The sequence below is a fragment of the Triticum urartu genome, chromosome 6 (assembly GCF_003073215.2).
Source record: "Triticum urartu cultivar G1812 chromosome 6, Tu2.1, whole genome shotgun sequence".
Taxonomy (NCBI): Eukaryota; Viridiplantae; Streptophyta; class Magnoliopsida; order Poales; family Poaceae; genus Triticum; species Triticum urartu.
The window spans coordinates 549,342,282-549,360,411 of record NC_053027.1 but is presented as its reverse complement, the minus strand read 5'-3'; the positions used below and the strand labels follow the sequence as shown (position 1 = coordinate 549,360,411).

Below are 18,130 nucleotides of genomic sequence, written 5' to 3'. Positions count from 1 at the left end.
AACGTAAGGGGGATTACATAGGCACAATATTACAAACAATTCCTTTAAATATTCAATTCAGACGTGCGCTAGTTGGTGAGCGATGGACTGCCTGGTTGCATTTGGTTCGGAGATTGATAGATGTTCAACTTTCCGACCAGCCGAACTCGATCCGTTGGACACTAGCTAAAAATGGGGTTTTTACGGTGAAATCTTTCTATATGGACTTGATTAATTCTGACCCAATCTCACGATCATTGTATATTTGGAAGACTAAGGTCCCCTTGCGTATTAATTGATTGCCCACTCGCCAAATTGCTTTGGAGAACCATTCATATTGCCTTCAACATTAATCCTCCAGTTGATATTGAATCGTTGTTCGGAACGTGCTTAACTGGGGTTGAACATACTACTGCAGCTCGTACTCGGATAGGAATATGTGCGCTTTTGTGGGCTATATGGATTTGTCGAAATGATTTGATCTTTAACAGACAACATAATTTAAATTTCTTGTAGTTTATCTTCAGAGCTACCGCATGGATCCGTACGTGGTCATTACTCACTCCTATGGACTCCAGGGAGTCTTTGGTTACTGGGTGCACCCACTGGGAGATGGTAGCAGGGGTTATATTTAACCGGTTCGGATGGCGGTTGCATAATAGGATAGGAGTCTAGAGAGCTTATCTTTTATTTCGTCTTACCGGTTGTAATTTTGAGAGTATATTTTATTTTTCTTTATTTTGCTCCGTTTGCGAGCTGTAATATCGGAACGACTTTGTGATACTTTTGTGGCTTTTTAATAAGATGGTTGCATGCATCATCATGATGTAGAGGCCGGGGGTACGCCTCCATTTCAAAAAAAACATGACATGTGCTTTACTTACCAAATCAGTACTACTCCGATGAAAAACGTCTTATATTTGTTCAGAGGGACTACTGTATATACTATTCTCGTTGTCATAATATACCAATTCAAGTGTGCATGAGCTACTTTTGATAAGCTCAATTCGAATGTACGTCAGCTCTTTATGTTCTTTTGCTTTGAGAAAGATGTGTGTAGGTCAGGTGAGGTCGCCATCTGCATCCTCAAATTGCACTCCCCGACCAAAACTTTCTGCAGGACCAGTAGCTCCTCCAGCTCCAGCTACCCTGCAGTTTAATTAATTGCAGATGACGAGCTAATGTTTATCCAAACAGAAATAAAGCTATTTATTTATCTAAAAACAGAATCATACTGGTGGGTAGGTGCGTGGGCGGCCACGGGCACATGGCCGGCCAGGCCTGCTGATCGAGCTAAACATGTGAAGCCAAAATTAAGGTGATGGTGATATTAGCCTGGGGAGAGAAGGCAGACACCTTTGAACACTGACAACTACATCTTACCCGCCAAAAGCTGTGCTTAAAACAACTACTCCCTCCGTTCCTAAATATTTGTCTTTCTAGAAATTTCAAATGACTACTACATACAGATGTATGTAGACATATTTTAGAGTGTAGATTCACTCATTTTGCTCCGTATGTAGTCACTTATTGAAATGCCTAGAAAGACAAGTATTTAGGAACGGAGGGAGTACTATACATGTACCTGGTAGCTGGGATCTCCTGTGGCAGCTAGCAATATCTAGCCAACTAATAACATGAAAATAGCACATTTTCATTTTATTTTTCTGGACGTTGATAAGTGCCACACGCCAGGTACAAGCACATGACAACTTTCGAAGGTTTTTACAAGTTTAGTGACGTGAGGATGACAACTTTAGTTGCTAAGCATGTCAACTTTCGTGCTTCAGTGTATTTTTGATAAAAACTTTCCGTGTGTCACTAGATTTGCCATCCTTGCATGACTGGAATTGCCCGGAGTGTCACGCACCTGATCTGTGATACTTAGCATTTAGGTATTTTTTTTGCATGGGATGGAACCGAGTTTCTGTTCACCATGATAGGCGAATGCAGAGAATTCAGAAACGGTGAAACTCATCATCTTCGGAGCTTAGAGGAACACAATCATTGTGATTAGAGGAACAAAATCAAGCAAACAAATAGACCACTCTTCAACATAAGTATACACTATTAGCAGTCCTTGTAATCTAAGGTAATATACACATGATAGATGCATCATGATCAGAACAGGGACGCATGACCATTTTGTTAATTGATAAAGACAATACATTTGTTTACCGGAGAGAGCAATGCAACCGTGAAATCGAGTATACCTCAGATTAATATACACATACATCAAACATACAAAATCAATAACCAGCCCAGCATAAAAAAATATACAAAAATAACTGATGCATGGCTCGTTTACTCTCCAGGGGGCACTTTCTAGAACATGATATGTACTATCTGATGAGTAAAATACCTGTGGCCAGGCTATAGAGTTGGTGCCGGACTTCGTTGTTATTCTCGCCCTGCAAGCAGGCGTTCACGCTAGTAAATAACTACAGACATATACAGCTATTGTCCGAGCAATAATCCAAAACCATCCATCCATAGATTCAGTGAGATGAGCAACCCAAATAATGGAGAGATAAACTTAAGACCTACAATCCAGAGTAATTTCAGGTTGGCCGTTGAACAAATGTTTTCTTCCAAAAGGATGAGAAACCTCTGGCCTTTGCATCAATTGATGCACATAGTCATAAGCTGGCCCTTGAACATAACCATGTGCTTTTCTTTTATTTGTATACATCACATTCTATTTTATTTGGTCGTCGGACGGATTAATTACCCTAGATCTTTAGTACGAATTGTTCAAACAAGATTTTCCTGTGGAAAATTTGCCGACATTAGCTAATTAATTACTTCTCGCCCGTATCCTTTTCCTCTCCCGGAGCTCGTACCCATGGTTGGAAATTTGCACAGTTGCAATAGCAATCAGATAAATATTGATGATTATGATCGGTCCATCCTTGATGTAACAGTGACAACGATGTGCAGGCAGATCTGGTACGTTGCTACTCCTCATTGCAATGCATGTGTGCACAAGCTGTACGAATAGTTGATAGAACAACTAGCATACATACTTGGAATCCACCTGCTGACTTGCTGACTGGCGAACGTTGACTGATCGAGTACCTATCTAGTGGAGCCATTGAAAGAGAGCTTCAAGACCTACCAAATTATGCACACGGCTAATTAATTTGGAATTTGGATGCACCGCAACTGTTGTAGAAAAATCAAGATCAAAGAACATCTCGATCGTATGATGAATGTCATAAGAGTTAAAAATGGTGATTTTAAAAGCCGACTAGTACAAGGTGTTGACCGTGGACGATTCGAACAAGGAAACGTCATGGGATTTGGCTTGGCCTTTTGCTTTTCACTTTTCAAAGAGCCGATCAACATTTTTTTTGAATCATACAAGAGAATTGCATGAGAAATATATAGAAGAATAAAAGAGAGTATAGGGTTTGTTTAGTTCTTGCCCGTGGTGTCCCTGCCAACCATCAGCACATCAATATTCTGGTGAAAAGAATTAACGGCCAAGTCTCGCCAACAAATTGGTTGTGGAATGAACGGGGGAGGCTGCTAGGCTTTGCACAAGCCAATTTATTGGAGCCCATCCAAACGAACGCCAATGGATTAGCCAACACCAAAAATTTGGTAAAGCAGACGATGGCACCGATCCAAACAGACCCACGGAGTACCACAAGTTTCACAATAAGGCTACAACCAGCACCCCTTCTAACAAAACGACGTATAGATGCAGCGGCTAAGAAACAAGGGAAGTTCTAACTTGACAGAACACAACACCAAGGAGAAAAAAGGGGGTCCAAGCATTTAGCTCCAGCCTTGCTCCGGTGTAAAACCTCCTGTTTGATTTGATCTACCAAACGATCTAATGAGCAATACCTGTTCAAACACCCTATTGTTGTGTTCCTTCCGGCAGCTGGCCAAAATTCCTATTGAATTTAGCATCTTGTTGCCAGCAATCAAGGTCCCCTGCATGCTAGCAATATACCACCAATCCTTAAAAGATGAATCGACGACATGAGCAACATGTGGGAGGCCAATCTAGTAAAGAATCCGGTTCCAGGTGATGTTGGTTATAGAGAACTAACCAACATATGATCGGTGTCTTCATGCGTGACATTGCAGAGGGTACACAAGTGTTTGTGAGGGAGATTTCACTTTGCAAGGCGATCAACTGTCCAGCTAAAAATATCATAGTTAATTAATTTAATACGTTTGTATATGGCATCAACCAGTCAGCAAACGAATTTGTTTGACATCAAGTATCTCACTTTTTTCTATTGCAAAGAAGGTTCACCGTATTTCAGGAGAGATCGAAGGCATAGCCAATTGCTTACATGCTACACGGTGGTGTCTTGCAATCAGGAGAGTGAAGCACGAGCTAGAGCTAGCATCGTCCAACTCAAGGTTGAGTGATGAGACTGGTCAGACTCGGGCCACATTTAGCAATTACTCAACATATTCACGCTTTTGTTAAAGATGCACGCATGCATGAATGTAAGCTAATTAAGCTCGATCAAAACATTAACAAAGAACATTAGACATATATTTGCATGGTTTCACCAAAGGTTTGAGTAAGTCTGACTAGGAGATGGCGTCCCACGAGCTCAAGACAACTCTAATAGATTCCAAACAGATCGAGCCCAAAAAATGTCATTTTGGGGGTTTAACCCACTCTAGTCGAAGCCCCCAAAGGCCTTCACTCCCAAAACCGTCCTGCCATGTCCCCATCCCGGGCAGCCAATATATGCATTTTAGACCTCTCATTCTAATCTCAATCCCACTCCCAAAACCCTACTTCTTGAGACAGGAAAGCGCCCTCTCCCAACGACCGTCGTCACGATCATGGTGCAATATCTTCTAGTTCACCAAGATGATGATATTCACATCCTAATGATGAGAGGGCTGTGTTCATGTGTTTCATACCCCCCCCCCCCCCCCCTCCATGCTAGCTTGTCAAAAGATGTTTTCACAGGGATGTTTAGGCATTGGTTCCACTCTAAAGTCTAAACCTAGCGTTGCTCGGAAAACTATTTTTTTTTTATTTTCTACAAGACATCATGGTTTCATTTCACTAGAATGGAGCCGTGAAGGTGTCTCGTCTTGATTTAAAAAAGGTAGGGTAATAGGATATGATTCTACTTGGGAAGAGGTGTATCGTTCGGCCGTGTACCTTGCTCGGGGGGGGGGGGGGGGGGGGGGAGCCTGCTTCGAGCAATGCATGCAATGCTTCATGTGAGGATGGGCTATTTGTCTTGGAACTTGGTATCCCACATTGCTCCCATAGATTCATACTACTTCGGTCAAGGCTGCAATCAAGTGACAATTATTCAACAAACAAGAGTGCCACATTTTCTACTAGTGACTCAGCAGGTGCCATGCACAATTTACAAAATTATATGGAGCATATTTGTAGAGTGAGAACATGCGAAATAAGGATTGATTAATTCTTACTATTTCGACTACAACAGTAAAATCTTTAAGTTTCCAGAGAGAACTTGCTCGGTTTTTACGAGATGATCGATGGGTGCACTGCTAGCAATTGTTTTTGTATCTTTAGGTTACTATTATTTTTACTCCTTGATAATATCAGAAATTAAAACACTGTCTTTATTTATGAACATGTACAATACAATACAAATCATAACAACACACATTCATAAAACTCATAAAAAAGGGTATCACATCATTAGGAATCTTATGTTGAATCCCTTAAAAAAGAATCTTTTTTTTTGTAGAAATCGGCTGTTTATGTAGCACGGACGTGTTGAACTTCTGCCCAGTCTAACGAACTCGTTGAACATCCGACGAGTTTGTAGTTGTACAACTCCTGTAAAATCGACTCGTCAAATTCGCAACGAGGCCTCCTAATGTTTAATCCTGGGACGTCAGCGTCGATCGACGGTGCCGAAGTAAGTCAATACTTGACCGGTATGTCAGGATGGCTTGATCAGAACATGCATGACCAAACCAAGCAAGGCAACCGTGGAACTTGGCAAGCTTGGACTTGATCTGCAGGGGCGCGTGGACAAATGGACCCGGCTCCGCATGCACTTAGCACAACGAACTAAACCATAAAGCTTGCCCACACACCACGGCACGATCAAGTCAGCACACACTTGTTACTGCCCCTGGTGGAATTATTCTGTGCTCAGCTGGGAACCATGCTCAGTTGCATCTGCAGAAAGTACCCATGGTGGCATTAACCACTAGCATACTGTTTCACTGTGCATATGTCATTTTAAAAAAAGTGGCCTCACCTCTGCATCACAAGATAGCCATTTTATTAAACGTGAATCAAGTTTAAGTCACCGAGTAGCAGACAGTGATATACAAATAAAAAGAAAACAATGTTGTGTACATGCCGCCCGACAACTGCGTTTGCTCCACATAAAGTGGGACGAGGGGAAATTCGATTCGCTGCGTTTGCTGACAATAGATTGACCCGTAATAATGAATCTAGGCTACACATCAACATATCTGTACTGCTTGAGAGTTCGTTTTGCATTTCCAACATAAAGTCCATTTCCCTCGGGCTCAGGGCAACACGGATGATGACCCGTACGTAATCACCATCGTGTAGGCAGGGCAATGTGGTAATGTCAACAACCAACTGAGCTTTGGTCTGAACTCTGGACTTTGTGTACCGTCCGCTTCAACAGATACCGGGAAACCGGAGTTTCGTGTCATGTGGAAAGAACAAACCCATTATCCGGAACTGTATGCATATCAATATGCGGAGATGCGGTGCAGTGATGGTGGCGCATCTTCTTCGCGTATGCTAATTTTGGGCCCTTCACCAGTTGAGAGGTAATTATGTTGATCTGCACATGGTTTCTTGTCCAGTTCCTAGCTTAATTCAAACGGAGAAAATCAATGTCTTATCTTTTCTCCAAACCATGTGATCTGTTTTCAGAATAACGAGACCAAGTTCCTTTTGGACCTCACATGGAAAAACTTAGCTGAGAAGCATCAGTCAGAGAATAACTCTACCAAGAGAATATGCTAGCAGAGCAGTGTGTACACCGCGTCTGCTCATGGGGAAAAAGCTGAGAAACTTAACTGAACTATATTCTAACTAATTAAAGCGGGCAAAAATCATCTCGAAGGTTCAGGCCGGACAAGTAAACAAAGGGAAGTTGAGACGCGCTCAAGGCACAGCCCCACACGCGACCAACACATAAAGAACGTTGCTGTCCGATGGACATCTCGTGAGTTAACTTAATTACCTTCATGTCCTTTAAGGAGCAGAGCGTACAAGAGTAACCCTTCTTGTCTTCTTTGGTTTAGAGGAATCTTATAGGAATTTCATGGGATAGGATTTTTATAGGAATTTTTTTTTAAAGCCCTTTGGTTTGTAGAAATGGAATCCTATTCCTGTGGAGGAATTCTTCCTATCCTCCACATTTCATAGGAAAATAAACATTAACCTAGACTCAATGGGAAAAATCATATGATGTGAATCAAAGGGCATCTCCTTTCCTATTCCTACTCATAGGATTTGAGATACATGTCATCTCATTTCCTATGACTTTCCTATTTCTATGATTTTTCTACCCTATGAACCAAAGGAGGTCTTAAAATAAATCTTTCGAGACCAGAATGATACAGATGCTTGATTTTTTGTGTGTGCAGAAAGAAACATGCTTTATGTCTTAGTAATAAATTGTACGTGCTTTGCACGTCATTTAAATATGTGTTTAAAGTTCAATTCATGGATACATGGCCTATTCCCTTCAAACATGGTACCTTCGTATGTAAAGCTTGATCGAGTTCATTATTGTAGCAATTCTGAATCGTGCCGGGTGCACTGCTCTGGTTAAGTCCGTGCTCTCCTCCATGCCAATCTTCTTGCTGACGGCTTTAAAGGCTGACAAAGGCATCCTCAAGGCCTTTGCGAAGATCAGTCGCGGCATGCTCTGGGCCTGTAAGGAGGCGGTTAGTGGAGGGAAATGCAAAGTCAACTGGCAAAAGGTCTGCCGCCCCAAGGAGCTCGGTGGTTTGGGGGTTTTGGACCTGGAGAGGTTCTCCCGAGCCCTGAGGCTTCGCTGGTTATGGTATGAGTGGAAGGCTCCTGAGAAGCCATGGGTGGGCTCTGAAACCCCCAACGACGCCTCAGACCTTGACCTCTTCAATGCGGCTACTCGTGTCACCATCGGAAACGGCGCCAAGGCCTCCTTCTGGTCGTCTTCATGGCTCCATGGCGCCCCGCCAAAAGACCTGGCTCCCCTAATTTTCAAGGCTTCCAAGAGGAAGAATCGGACGGTCCAGGACGCTCTCGCTGATAACAACTGGATCTCGGACATTGCGGTGGATGCGTTCACTGCCGATCACATGGAACAATACATCCACCTCTGGGAGCTCTTGTCGGATATCCAGTTTCATCCTGACACTGAGGACTCCATTACCTGGTCCTTGACCCCTAATGGGTGCTACTCGGCAAGCTCCGCCTACAAGGTCCAGTTCCTTGCCTCTTTGCCCTGCCAGTTCGGGAACATCGTGTGGAAGACCTGGGCCCCTCCAAAGTACCGTTTCTTCGCCTGGCTCGCTGTCCAGAACCGCTTATGGACCGCTGATCGCTTGGCGAAACGCGGATGGCCGCACCAACCTACTTGCCAGCTCTGTCGTACCTCCCCTGAGACAGCACGGCACATTCTCTTCGAGTGCCGCTTCTCCAGACGTATCTGGACGGCCGCGGCCTCTTGGTTGTCTTGTCCAGACCTCATCAGCAGCATCGGGGAGGGTAGGCCTAAAGTCGTGGACTATTGGCTGGCCGTTTCGAAGTCCACCACCTCCTCCCCTATAGGCTTGCGCTCAGCTATCACGCTCATCACTTGGGAGATCTGGAAAGAGAGGAACGATAGAGTTTTCAACAATAAGTCCTCCCTGCCTTCGGTTGTCATGCACAAGATTAGGGAAGAGGGGAAGGACTGGATCCTCGCCGGTGCTAAAAATCTGGCGGAACTTGTAGGCTGATCCTCTTCCCCCTGTGTCGGGGGTGGTGTTCGCCCCCTTCCTCTTTTTTTGTTTTTTTTTTGGCTCTTGCCATACCCCAGTTTGCTTCTCCTATATCAATATAAGGCAAAAGCTTTTTTGCCCGTTTCAGAAAAAAAATATTTATTGCCTGAAGAAAGGGGTTCAATCCTATATATAAACCTTTACATGCTTAGTATTAGTATCTTGTAATACACTCAGCTTACTTTGCAACTTCTTGAAAACTTCCAACTTCTCCCTTACGCGATTAGTGCGCGCGTTCCGGACGCTTTGCCAGTGTGTACCTTGACCAGTTACATGCATGAATGGATAACATTAGGCAAGTGAAACTTTTCCTACATTGGTATATAGTGATGGTTCTAGAAATCAGTGGCACGTTCACTAGCTCGTACTGTAGCTGCGAATCCCACAATTTTCAGCCCTCCAATTGACTCTATCAACGACTCGCATTGTTTTTTGGTTTTGAGATCCAAACATGTAAAACTCGTACACTATAGAGTAGTATAGAAAAGGGACTCATCACAAGTATGGTTTTTCTAACAGAATTATGGCAAGTAAGGTGATCTCAATTTCCATAGGCACAAACCAAGTGAGAATTTCTGCAGTGAAAGAAGTGAGAATTTCTCCAGTTCGCGTCGGCCCGTCAATAAACGAAAATTCTACACTTACGGACTGAGCCATACGGGCGGCACTTACAGGCAGATGTGTCGCCGAGTTAATGCCTCTCCCTCCGTGATTTTCAATTGCGAGGCCCGGTGCTGCCCAGTCAATTGTTGTCATGTCATCCCGTAACTTGCAATCCCATGAACTTTGCCTGTAAGTGTAGCAAAGCTCGTCAGTAAATCCCCAGAACAGCACAAAGATGCAGCAAAGGTCACACAAACTGCTCCATTTCATTCCTCGGCAAAAATTACAAGGAAGTGTGTACAGATTACAGATCCAGAGTTGTTCATCACAGCACTAAAAAGAGTTCCATTCTCCAGGGTAGTACGTGCTAGCCACGATGGATCCATGCGTTGGTGCGCGCGAAATAGAAGCGCACCGTCCGCCACTACTAGTTTTTTCTTTTTTTTTAGCATCGTCCGCCACTACTAGTGAGCTCGCCAGTACGAGCCGCGAAGCAGAGCAACCACGGGGTCACGCGGTCACCGCGAGTCGGCCCAGCCTGGACGGTCGGGGCTTGAAGTCGCGGCAGCGGCGGTGGTCCCGGCCGGCAGAGGACGGCGCGCTCACCAGCCGCAGCAGGTGCGCGCGCAGGACGGACCGGCCCTTGGTGGTCCTGCCAACGGGGCCAGCGCCGACGCCGCCGCTCCTGATGATCCCCTCGACGCGCACCGTCGCGCTGGCTCCCGGTGCAGCAGGCTGCTGCGACGCGCGGCCGGACGACGACGGCGACGACGTCTGCGGTCGCCCCCGTGGGTTGCGGTGGCGAGTGCAGCGGAAGGAGCCCGGGTGGTTGGTCGGCGAGCAGAGGCAGGTGAGCTTGCCGGTGCTGGGAGCCGCGCACGACGGCCTGGAGGTCGAGGTCGGGGTCGCCCTGGCTGAGGCGGTGGCGAATGGGTGGCTCGCCATGGTAGCTTGGGAACTCTTTTTGGATTCTCGGCTGGTCTCTCGACGGAGCTGCGATCAGGAGCGGTGGTTGCTGGTGGATGTCGTCGGGAGTCCTGGCCGTGACTCAGAGGGCGCGCTGCCCATTATATAGGCTCGCCGGTCGTCGCAGAGCCGGCGACGACGCATGTGTGTGTCTGAAGACGACGTTTTTCCTGTGCGCGTGTAAAAGTGTAAACCACTTGGCAAGTGCCTGAAACTCTCTTCCAAACCATATATAGAGTAGTTTACTTTAGTTTAAAAGGACAGGTTCACGCGTAGATTTGTTTCTTCTTCCACGTAGTACTCCTACGTCGCTGTGCTACGGACACGCACAACGGGAAGTATCGAAAGCCATGGACCAAAATATGATGTGTTCATTTTCATCGTGCAGTTCGTGTGTGCCCAATCCGCTCTGAATTCTAATACACCGCGGTTCTGTTTTCTGTCAGCAACACATGCTCCAAGAGCTGAGCTCATGCATATTATCTTTCTCAAAGGAGACGAATCTCTTCTTATAAATTGTGGCGCCGGCTTTTGCTCTCCTTCATCGGTGGAAACCACTCACCAGCATGTTCTTTTTCCAAAAAAAATCGTACCACCGGCACGTATTGCTTTATCGAGGATGCTGACATCTCTAAATCGGGCAGGCACGTAGTTGCGTGAGTGAATCAGGCGTGACTCGGATGGGACGCCTTTCGCGTCGTCTCTCCTACTACCGCCGTGCCTAACCATTTTGTTATTTAGTGACAATTAGTATAGGAAGTAGTAGTACTGGATTATACTGCTTGCGTGGAGTCCCTTCAGCTAAATCTCAGCAAAACATACTCATATGACTCATATGCATGCATGCCGATCGTCCTTGTCATCGCGTGTATGCACAGTCAGACTCAGATCAACACATGCATGCACGTGTGATGTGTCATGTGGGCAGAGCAGTGCAAATTTATTCCGCGGGTTAATATGCTCCACTGAAGGATCGACCAAGAACTAGCAATTCAGTTTTAGAACTTCAGAAATACAACTGATTAGTGAATTAGGAGCCTTAACTAGGCTTGACTAGTGATGCGTCTTAGTCATCCGATTACTTGATTATTGTGATCATTGGTGGTTAGCCAAAACCTCGGAGTCTTAACGTGAGACGGCACTTCCACGACCACGACATGTGCTTTACATTACAGGCGAACTTTCAATACACTAGTATTACACTGCTGCTCAATAATGCAGCATATAAGCTTGGTTCAACCGTGCATGCAAAATTTATTTACCTCGAGATAATTACACGATCGCCCTCATGATCATCTGCTTACTCGATCGGCCCGAGTTACCTTAAAGTATTACAAGGAGCACAGATTAATTCATTGTCAATGTAAAAGTTACCCAGCATACTGTTGTAGAAGCAGAGATGGACAGTCCCCGAGTCTGAATGCGACGCGCTTATATGCGTAGATTTTCTTCAGAGTAATCACATCCACCATCGACTTAACCTAGGCGATCAGATCAGCCGGTGAGTAAACTACACACATCATCTAACCAGCATTCTCAACAAAGGGTTAACTCAATGTGTATACCATGTCATGGGCCATGCATGTGTAGGTTTGGTCAGGCCGCCATGGAGACCAAAGATTTCCGCAGGACCAGTAGCATTCCTCCAGCCAGCCGCAGCTTAACTGCAGATGACCATCAATCGTGTCTCTTTCTTACAAATGCTTATCCAAAACACTAGCAATTTCCGGGAAATTTATCCTAAACAGAATCGTACCAGTGGGTAGTTGCGTGGGCCAGGATCATATGGCCGGCCATGCCTCCCGATCGAGCTGACATGTGAAGCGAAATTAAGGTGATGGTGATCTTAGCCTGAGACAGGGACAACTACATCTTACCCGCCAAAATTTCCTCTCGACACAGCTGTGCTGAAAACTACCTGATAGATGGGATCTCCTGTGGCATGGCCGCTAGCAGTAGCTACAAGTAACATGAAGATTTCTTAGTTCACCAAGAGGCCCCCATAGAGAAATGGGAAGAATTAATCTCTGTGATGTGAGCTTGATTGGGATAGAGCTAGAATCATGATCAGGGCGTGAACGCAGGATCATTGTGTCAAGTTAATTAAGACGTGTTTCCGGAGAGAACAAAGCAGCCGTGAAAACGATTACATATAGCAGATTAATTTACAAACACACACGTCAAAAGGTTTAAAAATCAATAGGTGCATGGCTTCTTTACCTTCCACGGGCCACATTCTAGAACAAATGTTATGTGACGCGTGCTGTGATTAAATCTGCGGCCAGACTGGAGTTGATGCTGGATTCTGTTCTCATCCCCGGCACGCAGCGTTTCCGCTAAACTGAGTAATCAAGTGACCGGTGTCTTAATGATCGAAAACCACCCATAGATTAAGCAAGTTGAGTAATCTAAAGAACGCAGAGATAGACATCTCATGCAATCCAGAGTAATTTCGTGCCGGCTGGAGAACTTTAAGTACTTAACCTACGGTTTTTATTGAGAAAAGTATACTTTTCGTCCCTCAACTCTTGGTGAAGTCTAGATTTGGTTCCTCAACTCTGAAACCGGACAACTTGCACCCCCAACTAACGAAACCGGACAAGATTTGTCCCTGGTCTCGATATGAGAAAATTACGTGAATTTTAGTCGGCACGGTCAAAACCGGGTTGGGACAGCACCAATACCGGTCAAAATCGTGACCAGGGATGAATCTTGGCCGGTTTTAGTAGTTAAGGGCGCAAGTTGTCCGGTTTTAAAGTTGAGGGACCAAATCTAGACTTCGCCAAGAATTAAGGGATGAAAAGTATACTTTTCTCTTTTTTATTTCTTTTCTTTGTGTGTCGCAGTCCGTTCTATTTGGTCGTCGGATGATTTGTTACCCTAGATCTTTAGCATGGATTCTCCAGACAATTGGATTTTTCCTCTGAAATATCTGCCGACAAAATTCGGTTGTGAACATCCTCTTCACCCATGGTTGACAGTAATTAAGGTCGCTCCATCTTTGATGTAACAGTGACCACGATGTGCATGCAGAGCGGGTACACGTTGCTACTCCTACTTGCTTAGTATGTGTGCACGAACTGTACTAAAAGTCAATGAGAAGAGCTAGCGTAACTGCGTGACTGCATGAACGGTGATCCATCGAGTGTCTATCTTGTCATGGAATAAACTATTTGAAATCTAGCTTCCTGTTGTTTTTCTAGTGGAGCCCTTGAAAGAGGGCCGAATAACCAAGAAAAACAAGCTCGAGGTTAAATAATTACTATGACATATTGCGTGCAATTGGTCCAGAAAAATCAAAGGTAAAAAACATCTCAATCATGTGATGAATGCCATAAGATAAGAGTTAAAGATGGTTTCAGAAACCAGCTGGAAGAAGCGTGTGGACGATTGGAACAGGGACATTAATTTCCATGGATTGAAGATGGTTCTGTTGCGATATCTTATTATGCTTTTCAGTTTTTGTAGAGCCAATCGACATTCAGGGGATAATTTCAGAAAATATCATGAGCTTAATTTGATATGCGCATATGTCACATCCCCATGCAGTCGATGAGTTTGTTTGACATGAAGTGTCTCATTGAGCATGCAATCACAAGTGAGGAGATCTTATGTTTTCAGTTGCTCGTGCAAAAAAGGTACATATTGTTTCCTGTGCATTCGATGCGGATCTAACGGTCGTCAATGAAGAATGGCAGGCACACTATCATTGACAAACTTGGTTTTTTTATAGGAGTAGAGATATTGTTCATTCTCGAAGTCCATGAATTTGTTTTTTTTGTACATGTCGCATTTCAAGGTATTTCATCCTGAATTTTTGCTTCCATATACATTTCATCTTTGTATACTTGCATTTTTTTCAGATTTGTTTGAAATTAGAAGGTTTGAATTTTATTAAAAAAAATAAAAGAGTACATGGACCTCGGTCACCAAAACGCCCCACTCAAACAATTTTTGTACGCTTTTGGTCTCCATCATGGGTGGAAAGCACTCACTTTCTCCACCACCCACTAGCATGTTCTTCTTCCTAAAATCGTGCCGCCGCTCCTCGTTTTATATATCCTCTCGCCGACATTTCTAAATCAGGCACAGACGCAGCGTGATGCGTGATCGTGCAAGAATAGGCCGTGACTCGGAGTAGCCGCCTTCCGCGTCAGCTCTCGTACTAGTCTCGTGCCCAACCATTTTGTTGTTCAGCGCAACTAGTCCAGTGTAGAACTTGCTCAATTATTGGATTGCTACTGCTTGTGTGGAATCTCTTCAGAAAAAACATACGCATATCATCATATGCATGCATATGAGTATTTACAGTCAGCACGGAGATGGCAGCACGCATCCATGCATGCATGTCTGATGTGTCATCATGTGGGCAGTGCAGTGCCAATAAGAAAAAATCGAGCGTTTGACGAAAAACTACCACTTTATGAGTTTTTGTCCCATAGAACTACCACTTTAAAAATTTTGATCGGAAACTACCGAAAATTTCTTAATTTGTTCCCAAAAACTACCAGTTTCACTTGATGATCGTTTTAGACGATTTAAACAGAAAACAGACAAAACTGGCCCACCCGTCAGGGCTAATGTGGCTGAAAAGTCAATGCCAGGGGAGACTGGCCCACCTGCAGCCGTCGCCTCCCACCTCCCACCCCCACCCGCCCCCCGGATCGACGCCGCCGGACCTGTCCCCCGTCTCGCCGCCGGACCCGTCCCCCCGTCTCGCCGCCGGCGGACTCGCAGGGTCCGAAGCCTGCTCCCGCCTCTGTCACAGACACGCCCAAGGCCCCCAAGAAGCAGGCGCGCCACCGGCCTATAGCGGACGCGCCCGGACCGGCTACCAAGGACGCGAGTCCGATGACTTGCTGCTGCCGCCCAGTGCCCACGCGCGATAGCTCTCCAGGCGCAGGGGCATGGGCCGTCTCGCGCACTAAGACGAGCGGGCGACGGCGCTAGGCACCAGCGACGGGAGGCGGAGATGAGGGGCGACCGAAGGGAACTCCGGCGAGGCGGCGGACGCGAGGCAGCGGACGCGGGGCAGCGGATCTGTTCGGCGACGAGCTGCTCAACCTGCTCGCCGCCAGCCCCGACGGACTAGCTTCCGGCAGCAAGGGCTCGCCGTGACGGTGGTCCTGATTCCGGGGGAGGGAGAGCCGGCCTTCAGCGGCAACCAGGATGACGACGCGGAGGACGCCTCGCTGGGCAGCAAGGAGCTGGCGACCACAGCGTGCAGCAGGGGCGTCTCCCCGGCGGGCGCGTCACCGGAGTTTGGCCTCCTTCCCTCCCATGCACAGAAGTTGTTTGTGAAAATGCCAAATAAAGATAGAGAGAGGAGGAAGAAGAATGACGTGTAGGTTCCACCTGTAATAACGGTCAACATGTTTAAATCGTTTAAACTGTCTCATGTTAAGACTGCGAGGTTTTGGCTAACTACCTGTTAAATATCACACTAATCAAGTAATCGGCTGAGTAACGTAGCGCTATAGACTAGTCTAATTAAGGTACGTACCTAGTCACGCATGTCGCAGGAAGACTTGGCGAGGCATTTCGGTGGATCGACCGTGTTTTCTGCAAGCGTAGGATTTTTTCGAGTGTTTGACAAAAAACTACCATTTTAAGGGTCGTCGTCTCATAGAACTATCATTTTTTAAAAAGTGGTCGAAAACTACCAAAAATTCACAATACACCGTTTCTGCTGTTTAATATGGTAGCACACAAGCTTAATTCAGCCGTACATGCTGAATTTTTCAGCAGATAATTACACGATCGCTCTCATGATCATCTGCTTGCTCGGCCTGAATTACCGTATATTGTAGTACAAGAAATATCATTGTCAACGTACAAGTTACTGAGTAGTGTTCTAGAAGCAGAGATAAAGTGACAGTTGACTGCGACACGCTTATAGGCGTGCAATTTTCTTCAGAAAATCACATCCTACATCAACTTAACCTAGGCCATGAGATCAGCTGGTGAGTAAACTGTACACACGACGTAACCAAAATCCTAAACAAGCGGGTTAACTCTTATATGTACTCCCTCCGTTCCTAAATAGTTGTCTTTTTAAAGATTTCAAATGATGACTACATGCAAAGCAAAATGAGTGAATTTACACTCTAAAATATGTCTATATACATCCGTATGTGATGACCATTTGAAATCTCTAGAAAAATAAATATTTAGGAACGGAGGGAGTATACCATAATGCCATGCCATGACCCATGTGTAGGTTTGGTCAGGTCGCCATCTGCAGCCTCAAATTGGACTCCGAACCAAAACTTTCTACACGACCAGTAGCTTTCCTCCAGCTATCCAGCAGCTTAAGAGAGAATTCCTTATTTAATACTGTGTCTAAATATTATGCCCTATTTAATACTGCTAAATTGTTTCTTTCTTATCTAGCAATGAATCTAAATTTTATGCCTTTTATGACACTTTTATTCATTTTAAGCATAAATGATACCTGAAAAGACTCTTTTGCTCCTCATGTGGTATTTTCTTTTTGACAGCATTTTTTTATAGCACCCTCATGTGGTATGTTTGTGTGCGCGTGCGTGCATGTGTGATGTTGTGTGTGTGTCGAACGCCTCCTATTGTTCGTCTACTTCTACTAGTTCCTGATCTCCATCTACTAATTACTCCGTTGCCCGTCGCTGCCGCTGCTAATCGTATAATCGATCCATATATTCTAGTACTACACCACGATGCTCCTTGCATCCACTATATTTTTCTTTGGTTACTACACGCCTACCTCTATAATCCATCCATCTAGTCTAGCTACTATTTCTTTCACACGTACACATACACCACTCCATCCATATATCTCCGTCTTTCTAATTCATCTTTTGTTTTCTTCGCCACTGAATAATTCTTCCACATAAATCTTCTAGCTGTTTGTGCGAGTGAAAGATCAGGGCCACTACATTAAATCATCTCAAACCTATTTGAGCCGTATCAGTGTGTGTTACTACCATACACACATATCACATGAGGGGCAAAGGGGTCTTTTCCAGTGTCATTTAGGCTCAAAATGGTCGAAAGTGTTATAAAAGGCATAAAATTTAGACTCGTTGTTACATAGGGAAGAAAAAAAATTACAGTGTCAAATAAGGAAACGAAATTTAAGACAGTGTTAAATAAGGAATTGTTTCGCAGCTTAATTGCAGATGACCGACCATCAATCACGTCCCTAACTTGCAAATGCTTATCCAAACAGAAATAAAGTTTCCATTTTCCCGGAAAATCTATCCAAAACAGAATCGTACCGATGGGTAGTTGCGTGGGCCAGGGGCGCATGGCCGGCCATGCCTGCCGATCGAGCTGACATGTGAAGCAAAAATTAAGGTGACGGTGATCTTAGCCTGGAATGGGCATGCAAACATCTTTGAACATGGACAACAACATCTCACCCGCCAAATTTTCTCTTGCACAGCTGGGGTGAAAACTACTGGTACGCCTGTGGGTAGCTGGGGCCAAGGTTTTCACTTTCGGTTTTAGAAAAATTTCAACACCAACCAAAATCACTGAAATTTTCATTGAAATCAATTAAGTATTACTTCATGTGTACCAACCGAAATCAAAATAGGGGGAAAGATTA

The 18,130-nt window shown here is 44.9% G+C and overlaps 1 protein-coding gene across 1 annotated transcript; it reads right to left on the bottom strand.

The window, feature by feature from the left end:
* Positions 1-9,823: 9,823 nt before the first annotated feature.
* LOC125512851 lies at positions 9,824-10,724 on the bottom strand. Its single transcript, XM_048677924.1, has one exon. The coding sequence runs from the start codon at positions 10,519-10,521 to the stop codon at positions 10,087-10,089; it is 435 nt and encodes a 144-aa protein (XP_048533881.1). The 5' UTR covers positions 10,522-10,724; the 3' UTR covers positions 9,824-10,086.
* Positions 10,725-18,130: the final 7,406 nt, after the last annotated feature.